This window comes from Balaenoptera borealis (genome assembly GCF_965194805.1).
Source record: "Balaenoptera borealis genome assembly, chromosome: 9".
NCBI lineage: Eukaryota > Metazoa > Chordata > Mammalia > Artiodactyla > Balaenopteridae > Balaenoptera > Balaenoptera borealis.
The window spans coordinates 9,022,828-9,036,875 of NC_138873.1; the positions used below are offsets into that span (position 1 = coordinate 9,022,828).

Below are 14,048 nucleotides of genomic sequence, written 5' to 3' on the forward strand. Positions count from 1 at the left end.
GTGTCCTCACTAGGCCTTTCCGCAGTGCGCGCATGTGGGGAGAGAGAGAGAGAGAGATCTCTCTTCTTTCCTTCGTCTTACAAGGCCACCAGTCCTACTGGATCAGCACCCCATGCTTACAACAGCCTCGTTCAACCTTAACCACCCCTAAGAGCCCGAACTCCAAACAAAGCCCACAGCATCCCACCCCTGCTGCCCCGCTCAAATTCATGGCAAGCTCCCATGCAAATACACTCATCCCATCCCAACAGCCCCCAAGGTCTTATGACCTCATACCAGCATCAACACTCTCATCTAAAGCCCAAGGTCTCATGTAAATATCCTCTAAATCAGATGTGGGTGACACTCAAGGTACAATTCACACTGAGGCAAAATTCCTTTCTGGCTGTGAACCAGTGAAAGCAGACAAATTATGTGCATCCAAAATACAGTTGTGGGACAGGCACAGGAGAGGATTCCTATTCAAAAGGGAGGAGAAAAAGGAAAGGAAGAAAGGGTGATGGGTCCTAAGCAAGTCCAAAACCTAGTAAGGGAATTCCATTAGATCTTAAGGCTCAAGAATAATCCCCTTTGGTTCAATACTCTGTGTCACCTCCGTGGTATGCTGGGCTGGGGTTCAAGGCTCTGGGCTGAGGCTGTCTTGCCTGTTGAAACCGAGGCAGTGGCCCTGCTGACCTCTGACTCGCCGCTGGGGTCATTTTCCCTCTTGAAGAACAGAGTACGTTTCTACAAACAGCTCTCTCATCCCATCCTGGCAAATCCAAGATGTCCAACAGCCTGCCTTCATCTCATCCTGTGTGGAAAGGCTGAGAATTTTCCACATCTTCAAGTTCTGGTTCCTCTGTACTTAACAATTCCTTCTTCAATTCGTCCTCCCCTTTCTTGTTTTACTCTAAGCAGTCCAGATGAACCAAGCCACTCCTTCCAAACCACTTAGAAATCTCCTGGGGTAAATATCCAGTTTCACTGGCTTGCAAATTTTCTCCTCCACAAAACACCAGAACACACTTCAGCCACGTTCCCTGCCGCTTCATAACAAGGGTCACTTTCCTCCAGTTTCCAATAGCATGCTCCACACTCTGCCCGAGACCTCACCAGAAATCGCCCTCACTTCCATATTTCCAAGGTGCCCTCGGAACTCCTCCAGCCTCTACCCAGGACCCAGCACCAAAGCTGCTTCCACATCTTCGGGTATCTGTTCCAGCAGCACCCCACTTCTCAGTACTACAGTCTGTATTAGTCAGGGTTCTCCACACACACACACAGGAAGAGGGAGCGAGAGGAGGGGAATTGGCTTGTGTGGTAATGTTGGCTGAGAAGTCCCAAGGTCAGGGGGCCAGCACGGCCGTGTCCTTGGCTTGCAGACCCACACCTTCTCACTATGTGCTCCCATGGCCTCTCCTTGGTGCGTGCACATGCCGGGGGGCGGGGGGGAGAGCGCGCGCGCGAGAGCGAGCGAGCGAGCGAGCGAGAGCAAGAGCGAAAGAGAGCAAGAGCGAAAGAGAGAGCGAGAGAGGGAGAGAAAGAGAGAGAGAGAGCTCTCCCGCCTCATTTTCTTAGAAAGCTATCAATCCTATCGGATTAGGAGCCCACCGTTATGACAGCGTTAATTACCTCCTAAAAGCCCTGTCTCCAAAATACAGTATCACTGGGTTAGGGCTTGAACATGTGAACTTGGGGGGCACACAATTCAGTCCATCGCAAGCTCTAAGGATTCCTTTTGAGAACTGGTGGATTTTTGCTAAAAAAATGATTGGGATTCATGTTATCTATTGTAAGAACATACAGTGGTAATTTTGAGGAACAGATCTGTTAAGTTGCTTGGAGAACATCTACAACAGTGGATCACAAACTTTAGAACATAACAATCACCTGCACAGCCATTAATTTGCAGATTTCTAGGGGTCCCTCCAGACCCGCTGAGTTAATCTAAGGGGCAAGTCCAGGAATCTCTATTTAAGTAAGTATTCCAGGTGACTTACAGGGAGGCGGCCCATGGACCACATGTGAGAAACAATGATGTGGAGGTTTGAAAGAGTTAATCCGCTTCTCACGATGAGAAATTCCTGGCTTCTCCTTGTCAGGGAGCTTTTCCTTCTCTGCACCCGTTCACATTCACCATTCAGCTGGCAATTAGTCATATTCTGCCTGTGACACATCTTCTATTTTTGTCTCAAGGTATTTAAATCTTGACTTTTTAAATGAACTTTTCGAGTGTTGTCTTGCCATCCAAAAGGGATTATAAACTCCTTGAAAGCAGAGACACCCTGGCATTGCTTCACAGCTGCAGGAGATTCAAGGACCGTGTACAAAGTAGGCACCAAACACACCTTATTGAATCACTTTGCTTTACAACTTTTAACTTCTTTTAACTACAAAAATAAAACATCTCCTTCCCCCCACGACTGTCAGTGACGGAGCCAGTCCGGTGTGGTTCGAGCTGATCAATGTGAGCTTCAAGGAGAAGCAGGCGCTGGGACGGCCGGGCCGAGCCCCGAGCAAGCACGGTCTTGGAGGCTGCGGACCCAGGGCCCAAGGCAGACCCACCCTCTCCCCGCCCCCCGGCTCTGTCCTGTTCTTCAGCAGGGAATTCACGCACCGGGGCACAGAAGCTAGCTCTTCACCCAAGTTCCCCTCAAGATGTCACCTGAGCACAGGCTCTATGAAGTCACGTGCCCGGGAGGAACCTGGGAGGCAAGAGCGCCCGTGAGAAGCCGGGACGCGTGTGCCGCTCAGCCGTTCTTCACACGTCCCCTCGTCGGCCACGCTCATCGTCAACAGCTCTCTTCTTTCCCGTCCCCTGAAACGCATTCTCCTTCCAAGTTAACGTCCACTGCTCACCCGTTTTTCTCACTTTGCCCTCCTGCCTCCACCTGCCTCCGCGCCAGCCTCCACTCCTTCTACTTGCTCTCCCTGCTCCTGAAGACAAAAATCTGACTCAGGTAAGTACAGCTGTACTGCTTTCAATTTTAAACAGTAACATTGGTAGCAGAATGTTGCCACAGACGCTGAGTGAATAAAGAAAAGCAGACAGAGGTGGATTGACTGCATAAAACACTAGAGGGGCAAGGAGGCTGAGAGAGCCCACTGCACTGTGACACTAGGATGACTCTGGTCACCCCACGACCTGTGGCTTTGGGGACATAATGAGGGGCAGAGCCCAGTCTAATGGGCGGGAGCGTGAGTGGGAGACGGGAAGTGGAGAGAATAAAGATGAACTAATGGAAACAAACCCAATTCAGCTCGTGTCGTTTCAAGGTCAGGTGCGTGCCAGTCCCTGGGGGTACTACGATGACTCAGTTCCCTCCCCGCAGGCCCCCGGGATTCGGGGGCCAGACGGAGCCCTGGCGTGACAACCACCGCGGGCCCTGAGGGACAGGGCGACGGGCAAGACTCCACAGGGAGGCGGCAGCACCTTCGGGCCGGCAGGTCCTGCTGACGGGGACACGCAGGCCATGCCAGTCACCAGGTGGGGGTCCCCGGGCTAGCACACACGGTACCAACAAAAAGAACACGGTTCCTTCCCTCGAGGCTCCCAGAGAGAAGTACGCAGAGCAGCTGGACACACCACCGAGTCATGAAGACCAGTCTAGGAGGGTTTCTGGAAGGCAGGGGTGGTTCATCACACCAAAACCTCTATGGGTGAGCAAGCAATTTTCCTTGGCAGTCGGCTAAAAAGCAGTTAACGGTGGATTAGAGAGGAGCAGAAACAAGGTGCTAGTGGGAGGTGGGGAGCAGGCTGGAGGTCTGAAAACTTCAGTTCTATCGTTCCCTCTGGGGGGCGGAGACAGCACCTCACTACTACCTTCCGACGGCCCCACAGCACACGAAGGTCCTCAGTGAACCTGATAAGTAACCGACAGAGGAAGCCGCCATTCCCAGAAGGCCCGTGCCAGCTTCCCCCGACTGGAGCCCGCGCTGCCCCTACAGCCCTGGCCACACGGAAGCCGTACAAAACGCTGTTAAAAACCCATCAGAAAGGACATTAAGAGAGCCATTAACTTTAACGGGATTTTGGACATGGAGCAGCTTCAGGGATGCGCCTCGCCCGCCAAGACAGGCTCACACTTCATCCACAGGCTACCCCCCCACCCCCGCACAGCTCGCCAGGAAGGCTATTGCACAACCACGCCCGACAAGGCTTCAGTGCCTCCGGGGGAGGGGGCCCCACCTGATCTGCCATCTGTCCGCGGGTCCATGATGACGAACTCGGGCCGCAACTTGCTGATGCGCCGCCCCTTGAGGATGGGCACGAGCCCGCCCAGGTGCTCCAGGTAGAGCGTGTAGCAGGGGCCGCCCACCTCGGGGTCGTCCTCTGTGCGCTTCATGGTGCAGTGCAGACGCTCGCTGCCAGTCGACGGGTAGCTGACGAAGTCTCGCATGTTGCTGGGGTCTGGAATTGGGGGCTGGAGGCAGCACACAGAAGGAAGAGAGTGTGGGCACCACTGATACTCTGCACCAGCTGCAGCTCAGGAAGGGTTAACTACGTGCCGTGAAACAGGGACTCGCAGCGCTGGGTGTGTGTCAGAGTGCCAGCGGTTAGGACTCGGCGCTTTCACTGCTGGGTCCCGGGTTCAATCCCTGGTCAGGGAACTGCGATCCCACAAGCCGCATGATATGACCAAAAAAAAAAAACAAGAATCTCCTGGGGGCTTTAAAAAAATACCTAAGCCAGGATCCCACCTCAGACAATGAAAGTGGAATCTCCAGGGGATAAGCCTGGGCATGTGCATTTTCTAAAAACTCCCCAGGTGATTTCAATGTGCAGCCAGGGTTGAGAATCACTATTGCAAAACCAAGATTATAAACCAACTTGAAAAAAAAAATCATAACAGGTTCTAAAACTCTGTTTTACAAAAAAAGTAACCAACAAGCCAATCTGATACTTAGAAGCAAAGATAGAAAACAAAAAAAGAGAATACAGAAAAGAACCTAAGGTGCAGAGGGCCAGAGGCTAAGGGGGAAACCCACCCTTGGACAGCAACTGGCAGCTATGTTCCACATACCCCCACTGCGAACAGACTAGTTTCCGGGTTACAACCCGTATAAAGGACAGCTGACAGTGAGTGCTGGCAGGGGTCGGCTTCCTCAGCACAGTGGTGAGGAAAAGCAGGCCCTAGGACTGAACTGGGCTCAATCCCGACCATTCTCATAACTATTGATGGAGCGAGATACCTGGCTTCTAGGAACACGTTTCCCGCTTTCTCACATGGGAACAATGGCAGCTTCTGCCCGCAAGTCAGGACGGAACGGACGGACTGACCGTCGGGAGGCCATATCAGTCAGGCTCGGAATACTGCCTTTACCACAAGAAAGCTCACATCCATCACACAAGGCGAGTCCCCCAGGGACACTAACGCTAGGGACAGACAGCACACGGGGAGGACCACGGCAGAACTCTGGGTCGCCGCACGGCTTCTGTGGTCCTGCTCTGGGCCTCTGGCCCGTCTCCCTGACTCTGCCCTCCTCCCGGCGGTCCTTCCGGGGCAGGCAGGCAGCCAGCAGGGTGAGGAAGGAGGAGGGGGAAGGCTTTACCTTGATGGTGGGGATGAAGGCAGTGGAGAGGTAGGAGCAAAGGCGGGGGGGCAGGGTCAGCTTGCTGACGTCCTTGTCCTCTCTCAGGGCGCTGGCAATGGCCTGCTGGCACAGCAGCTGCAGGCTGGACACCCGGTGCTCCACACGTACCACGTACAGGGCCGGTCCTGACGCCATCAGCAGCCGAGAGTCCCGGTGTCCCCAGCAGATGGAGATGATGGGGCGCTGCAGGGAAGGGAAGGGAGACTACGTGTAACCTTTTGCTCTTGTGAAAAGCAAAGAAAGATCACGCTCTCTGTGTCAAGCAAAATAAAATGATCTAACAGATTTTTAGAATGTTGGTTTTAAAAAGCACAATCGAGGATATTAAATCCTACATTATAAAAAGTCGGTATTTTCAGGCTTCCCTGGTGGCACAGTGGTTACGAATCCACCTGCCAATGCAGGGCACATGGCTTCGAGCCCTGATCCGGGAAGATCCCACATGCCGTGGACCAACTAAGCCCGTGTGCCACAACTACTGAGCCTGCGCTAGAACCCGCGAGCCACAACTACTGAAGCCCACGCATCCAGAGCCCATGCTCCGCAATAAGAGAAGCCACCGCAATGAGAAGCCCGCGCACCGCAATGAAGAGTAGCCCCCGCTCGCCGCAACTAGAGAAAGCCCGCGCGCAGCAACGAAGATCCAACGCAGCCAAAAATAAAATTAAGAAAAAAAAAAGTCAGTATTTTCATTGAAAAGTAGTTAGATCCCCAGGCCAGAGCACAAAGCACCGGAATAGTGTTACCAAATTCTTTTACATGTATTATCTCATTTAATTTGGTGACATAAAACCTAACTTAGCTCCATATAATGATATCTCTGCCAGGAGATGCAATCGGCCTGGGGTACAGTAACCCGTATTCCTTACTGAGGCTCTGGCTACCTGGATCCTCAAGTAACAGGGGTAGTTTCCAAGGCTTGGAGAGGTAGGGAGGAGGTAGACCAGATGGCCCTTCCCTTTTGTCCCGATATGGAACATCTCAGAGTCAGATCAACAACACTGGATTTGAGTCACAAGCTCATGACCCAGGGAATAATATAAGTCTCGTACTTTCTCATGAGTAAAAAGGGGGCTGTGAGGATTAAAGGAGATGAAAGATATCAGAGTGCTTCTGGGACTCATCACAGGTGATAACCCACAGATATTCAATCACTGTTATTCTCAGCCATCCTTGAGCCGATGGGGCAGGAAAGGGGAGAGAGAGGAACACAGTTCCTGTGGCAGCTGCTCTAGGGGTTTGTGGCCATTATTTACTTTGAAGAGGCAGGCTGGAATCCAAGTATGCAAGTTAGAAACTGGCTGCACTGGAAAAAAAAATCCAAAGCTCAGGGGTGCCATCTAGGAAAGATCAGCCAAGGAAGAAAGAAAGACGTGGAGGGTTGTGATGGAGAAGCAGGGAGAGAATGCTATCAGTTCCATCAGTTCATTCTGATCCAGACAGATGGAATTCCAATTTAATGAAGTCTTGAGGGGTTTCAAAGATCAGAAGTGGGGATACCAGATCTTTTATACAAAACAGGAAGAGAACTTTCACAACACTTTAGTGACAAGCATCAAGATAAAAGAAACACATGAAGACACTTGCTTAAAATAGCCTCCAGGGTCAGCTAATTCTGGCTTCGAATTCAAAACAAAAATGCAAGGCTGAAGATAACTCATCTTTCATTTCCATCATGGCGAGGCCGGGCAGCCGATGGGTAGGACCACAGCCGCAGTCCCCTGGAGGAGGCTCATAGGGCCTGGAGCTCAGTCTGGTGGCTTCAGAGTACTTCCAAGAAGGGCCTCCTTATAAAAGGACCCCTCACAGAGGGTAGACCCCCACAGAGGAAACTGTTAGGTTAGAGCAAGACGTAATCACTGCCGAAGACACGGCAGACGACACATAAAAAATATACGAAAAGAGTTTCTTCGGTATGACCAACCCCCATTAAGTGCAGTTTAGGACAAAGCTCTATTAGTAGCACAATCATGCTTGATCTTAAAGCTGTAAACCACCCTGCCAACCCCCAAGTCTCCGAAGATAATATTTGCAACCTACAGCTCAAATAATGAAGAACCATTTCCAATTAGCACAATCTGACTTGGTTGGAACTGGTTGCAGAAATACCAGAGACCTCTTTCTTCCAATTTTCCATGAGTTTTGAATCCATCTACCTGATGTCCCAGTGGTCACAATGCAAGAACACATATATTCATCCTCTCTTCCCCTCCCTCCTCCTGGTTTGCTTTTCATAGTAATTACCTCTGTGTTACAGCTGATTACATGTTTTGGGAGGGTCTTCTATAAGATTATCATTATGATAAGTACGTTATCTCATAGCTTTGTAAAAAGGAATTTAAACCACTTTATAGACTTTCAAGTCTATAAACTGATAAAAATCCTATCTGTTATAATTACAGGTATAATCACTACCCATCTTAACAAAAATTAACAATCAGGTCTTAAAAACTTACTACATTCCAGTAGCACATTAAGGTATCTTAGTAAGCACCCATGTGATCTCATTTAATCCTCTCAACTCTGCCACACAGGCATCATTAGTCCCAGTTGACATATGTGGAAACTGAGACTAAGAGAGCTACGTAACTCACAGCTGATCAACAGGAGAGCACGTTCTCACCCATCCCCCACCCCGCTGCCTATGCTCCTCTTACTACAACGCACTGCCTCTCCGTCAATCACAAATACAGTCATGAACCCAAATTCTCCCCACAGTTCTCCCCTTAATCCGCCTGGTCAAGGCTATTTTACTCAGAAACAGACGCAACAACGGATGTGTAGAAAAGGCAAACAGACAAGAGGAGAAACGAGCTGCATAAACCGCAAGTGGGCGATGACCGGAATAACTCATTACGGCAGAAAAGAGCCCCCAGGTCACGTGGGCCCGCGCTCGCGCTCGGAGGGAACCCAGCCACGCAGGGCTGCCGGGGGAGCGTGAAGCAGCAGGAGGTGGAGGAGGGGCTGTGCCCTCCACACCCGGTGTCGCGAAATGAGGGAAACTGAGAATTCTCAGCAAGGAGGAGTGAAAGGACTGAAAACTAGAACCGGGAAAAAAGACCTGGAATTATCTGGCCTGGAGGAGTGATGCCTGCAGGGTCTCAAAGGACCTGTTATCTGGAGCAAGGTGACCAGGAAACCCCCTTTTCTAAGAGCAGGACAAGACCACGACCACTAGGAATTTATAGTACAGCGTTCACTTACTTGCCCAGGTCAGTGATGATTTATCTATTTCAGCAAAGGGGGAAAGCACACTCATTTAATTTATTTTTACAGCATATGCCCCACGTAAGATAATAAAGTAGCAAAATAAATACTGGTGCCTTTGCCATAATAAATCTTAAAGCTGTATTAGAAAAGTAAGGAAAAATTTACACCTAGTGAAAGCTGATACTCTTGTCTGAAGATTTTGAGGCATCACTGACATGGGGAAATTGACTGTCATAGTTACCATTGAGTCTGAGGCCAGTAAGTAGGGCCGTGACCTCTCAGGATCCCTGTAAGTCCTGTAAGCCCGTAGGAAGTCCTACCACCTGGGATCCAATGCACAGCGTGGTGATTACAGTTAGCAATACTGTACAAATACTTAGAAGTTACTAAGAGAGAAGATCTTATATGTTCTCACCACAGAAAAGAAATGGTAATTATGCGACATGAGGGAGCTGAGAGCTAACCTCACGGCAGTAATCATATACGTATGGCAAATCCAGACGTTGTAGACCTCAAACTTACAAAGTGTCCATATCAAATATATCTTAATAAAGCTGGAAATAAATAAATAAGAAAATTAACACACACAACAAAACCCTTTTATACCTTGTTTACACTTTTATAGTTTTTCACATGTCATCTTACTTTTTACAAGTCCCATTTCCTGCTGGTGCTCATCTTCCTGTGCTGTTTACTGGCGCTCCAGCCTGCAAAGCCCTCAGTACAAGCGTGCTGTTTTCTCAGAAAGGACAGGAATCAAGGCGGTGGTAAACACACGTGCCCGCAGACACAGGGTTGGGGCGTCCTGATTCAGCGGCCCCGGCCCCTGGGACCCGCCGCTGCAGGTAGAACAGGAATCCCCTGCTCACTGCCCCCGGCAGAGCGCGTCCAAGCGCATCTTCCCCAGGCACGTCCCACCCACCAGGATTAGCTGCAGCGGAAGAGAACCGTGTCCAACATTCTCTTCCAGCGAACCTGGGAACACGCGAGGGTGCACACAGACACGACTCCCGCAGATGAATGTTTTTGTTTTTGAACAGCTGCCGTCTGCTAGGGAGAAACTCAGCTGTCAATGTGTGGACTTCATCGCTTTCTCAAATTGCACAAAATGACTATTTTTAGAACCGATGGCTAGAGCTTAATTTGTGTAGGTATTCGGCACGTAAATCTAAGGCAAAAGGGCAAGACAACGAGCTGCATTTCGGGGAGCATCTGTGTGGCAGGAACCTGGCGCTTTGGTGAGTTGGCTGGCCCGATGCCAGGTGTCCCTGGGCCGGAGAGGTACGAGAGGAGCGGCCAATGGACAGTCAGGCTGTCCCTCTCTCTGTGTCAGACGCCGGCTACTTACGAGGAAAGCGGGTTAGTCTGCTCACCCTACTTCCGCTGCCGCAGCATCATGGAAGGTCAACGGCCTGGTTCAACCCCTTACGGCACCGGAGAGATGCTAAATGCCTCCCGACCTCATCTCCTGCTGCTACACGATCCAGGCCATGCATCCGTCCAGTCCTGTACTCGCCTCCTGAGCTGTCCATCGGTCAGTCAGTAAACCCCTGTCAAATGTGTGTAGTGGGCCAGACACATGCTGGGCGTTTGGGGACTGACAGGGAATAAAAGAAACTCCCTGCCTTCACGGAGCTGACGCTCTGAGGAGGGAGGGGAGAGAGAGAAGTGCCTCAGGCTCTGTGACAGGGACCGACTACCTGAAGGTGTCAGCTAGTGAAAAATGCTACGAGGTAATAACAGTAGGATAAGGGGCTAGAGGAGTCCTCTAAAAACTTAAAAGGGAATAAAAAGCAGGGTGTCCTTTCCACGTTAAAGATAAGCTATTCAAGCAGGATTAGAGTCAAGAGACAAAAAAAGGGTCAAACCAGCTACACTGGCCCAAGAGAGAGAAACAGAGGCCGTCCAGGTGCGCAGCTGCTGGCTGATGGAGCCCCGGGAGGAGGAGTCAGACCCCGGGAATGTCAGAGGGGCCTCCCGTCTCCCAACCGCTTTCCCTCCTTGCTGAGCTCCCCTAGGAAGAAGGTGGGGATCTCTGTCTTAGAGGAAATGCACTTCAAATGTTTCACAGCCCGTGGTAGAAGGGGGTGTTTAATGTTTGTATGGGCGAGTACACAGGAGGAAAGATTTCCAGAAGAGATCACTTTTTTTTTTTTTTTTTTTTTTTAAACCAAATGGACCAAGTGCCTTTTTTTTTTTTTTTAATTTATTTATTTTTGGCTGTGTTGGGTCTTCATTTCTGTGCGAGGGCTTTCTCCAGTTGTGGCGAGCGGGGGCCACTCTTCATTGCGGTGCGCAGGCCTCTCACTGTCGCAGCCTCTTGTTGCGGAGCACAGGCTCCAGACGCGCAGGCTCAGTAGTTGTGGCTCACGGGCCCAGTTGCTCCACGGCATGTGGGATCTTCCCAGACCAGGGCTCGAACCCGTGTCCCCTGCATTAGCAGGCAGGTTCTCAACCACTGCGCCACCAGGGAAGCCCCAAGAGTTCACTTTTAAACAGACCAAGGTGGTGACTGTTCACCGTAAAACTGTGTTGGCTGGAGCCATGGACAATTTTGAATATTAAGTTACGATGATCTGGCCACCAACTAAGCTGCAGTAATAAAAGCTAGCTCAGGATTCAGTCGCCCAAATCTCCATTTTGAAAGAACATGCCGTTCTTGTATTTAATAAGCAGACAGCCCAGAAGGGACTTTCTCAGCTACTTACAGCAAACAATGGGAAAAGCACACCTGTGGCAGCTTTGAGAGAACAGGAACAATTAATTCTCAACAAAAAAAAGGCAAATATAGTTTTGCTAAAGAATTCTCCTTCAAGAGCACGGAAGTCTATGACCGTAAATGTGCTCTCTCACTTGATTTTTCGGTTCCCACACCTACCATCTTCCTCTTTTAATTTTCTACCCAGATATCTTACAGCAACACCTGAACCTTACAGAATATAAGGCAACTCCACCAACTTGCCTTTAATGTAAAAAAAATTCATAAAGCTAAAACACACACACAAACCAACCAACCCACCCAAAAAGCCCAACCATCCAACCAAATAAAAAACACACAGACCTGAATTACTGAAGCCTGTGAACTTCAGTCAGTGGTGCTAACCCTCAAAATCTGTGGTCAGAGGATTAGATATGCAATTACATGTAGACGGTTACAGAGAGCACCTAGTGTGATCGACTCTAGACTTTTAAATTACGACAGGAAGGAAAAGAAAATAAATTACAGTGTATTTCCTTCTAGGAGCTTCAACCACAGGCATTGCTGTTACGAGTAACTCAGGAGAATCAGTTTTCAAGTGAGGCTGCCGCAAGTTTGTGCCGGGCAACGGCTTTGTACGCAATAACCTACAATCTCATTAACTTGGAAATAAATTATCCAATCTAAACTGCATTTAGTTCTTTTTATAAACAGCCCAATAAATTGCCTAACTTCCTTCCTGCTATAAAAACGTTCCTGCCTTTGGACAACTTGAATAGCATAGTACAGACATGTGATTCTAGAATCATTACAGACAACAGTTAAGTTGGTGCTACATATAATCAGTATTGTACTTGGTTTTTAATAGCATCATTATTTAACTTTATATTATTGAGGCGATTTTTCCAATGGTTGAAACAGACCCTCCAATGAAAAAAGAGTCAACAGTTTATTAAAATGCTGAGACGCTGTGTGAATATCTTTCTCCAAAGGAAGGTGAGCCAAGCCCCTCTCTTATCCCTGAGCCTCAAATGGTTTAAATTCAGGACCTATGTTAATTTCATGGGATAGTTGATGAGAACTTTTGCAATGGTTAAGGCCGTCGAGCTTTTACTACATTCTAAGCACAGTGAAGATCAGAAAAATGAACAAATCATGGTCTTTGACTTTAAGAAAATAAGGCAAGTAAATACCTGCCAGAGGTATTAAGCAATGCACTGGCAGTAGGGTAACAATTACTGTGTAAACAAGGTAATCTCTCCTTCAATCCCAAACCCATAGGAACTCCAATATCTACATTTATTTTGCCACACACCTTGGCCACATGCTAACGGCCTCAACTCTGCTCCACTTTAGCTCTTCCTGGGTTCGCCTCATCACCTAGAACTACTTCACATCTAAAATAGGAACCTGAATTTCCTATCCAAGTGCAGCTTCCCATCCTGTGTTTATCACTTCTTCCTGAACATGCCTTATTACGACTTTATATTACTTGGCAGTCTCAGGTCATAGAGCAGATGCTACCCACCAAGGTTCCCTGGCTGCCCATTTCTCTACCATCCTTCGCAGATCCCTGAATTCCTTCCAGTTTTGGTCTGTCTCTCTGCTACATGAATCTCTCCCATTCCTAATTTCAGGCAGCCTGTACCACTTCTGCCTCTCAGGGTTGCAGAGGCGGCCTGGGCAACATTGACTCTCACTTTAAAACCACGCTGTCCTGCTCTGGCCGGGGCTTGATTTCAGCTTGTTACCTTGAAGGGCTCCTGCATCACGTTCTACACACTAGCACTCAGAGCTTTGGGCTCAGGGCCAGCTGAGTAGGAGCCCCTCAAATTATGTTTGCTGGATGCTTGAACAAACGAACAAACAAATACACTTATCTGCCCACAGAAGATATTACACTGTCAAAAGATACATTTAAATCCTGTAACAACTCAACAACAAAAAAAACCTAGCAAGCCAATTAGGAAATGGGCAAGGGTCTTGAACTGACATTTTTCCAAGGAAGATATACGAATGGCCAACAAGTACAGGAAAAGATGCTCAACATAACTGATCTTCAGGGATATGCAAATCAATACCACAATGAGATAACACCTCATGCCCATTTGGATGGCTATCATCAAAAAACCAGAAAATAACAAGTGCTGGCGAGGATGTGGAGAAGCTGGAATCTTTGTGCACTGCTGGGGCGAACGTAAGATAGTGCAGCCACCAGGAAACAGTACGGCAGCTCTTCAAAAAGTCAGACACAGAAGTACCATATAACCTAGCAATTCGACTTCTGGGCATTTATCCAAAAGAACTGAAAGCAGCAACTCAAAGAGGTATTTGTATATCCCTGTTCGCAGCAGCATTATTCATAACAGCCAAAAGCTGGAAGGAAACCAAACATCCATTGATGGATGAATGGATAAACAAGATGTAGTGTACACATACAATGGCATATTATTCAGCCTTAAAAAGGAATGAAATTCTGACACAGGCTACAATGTGGATGAACCTCGAGGACATTATGCTAAGTGAAGTAAGCCAGACACAAAAAGACAAACACTGTATGGGT

At 48.8% G+C, this 14,048-nt stretch overlaps 1 protein-coding gene across 1 annotated transcript in view; it reads right to left on the reverse strand.

Annotated features, from left to right (window-relative positions):
• The window catches only part of TULP4 (TUB like protein 4), a 226,255-nt gene that overhangs the window by 13,885 nt on the left and 198,322 nt on the right, over positions 1-14,048 (reverse strand). The window contains exons 8-9 of the mRNA XM_082406065.1: positions 5,536-5,760; positions 4,128-4,406 (exon numbers count right to left, since the gene is read on the reverse strand). Coding sequence (XP_082262191.1) covers positions 4,128-4,406; positions 5,536-5,760 — 504 coding nt within the window. The remainder of the gene's footprint in view (positions 1-4,127; positions 4,407-5,535; positions 5,761-14,048) is intronic.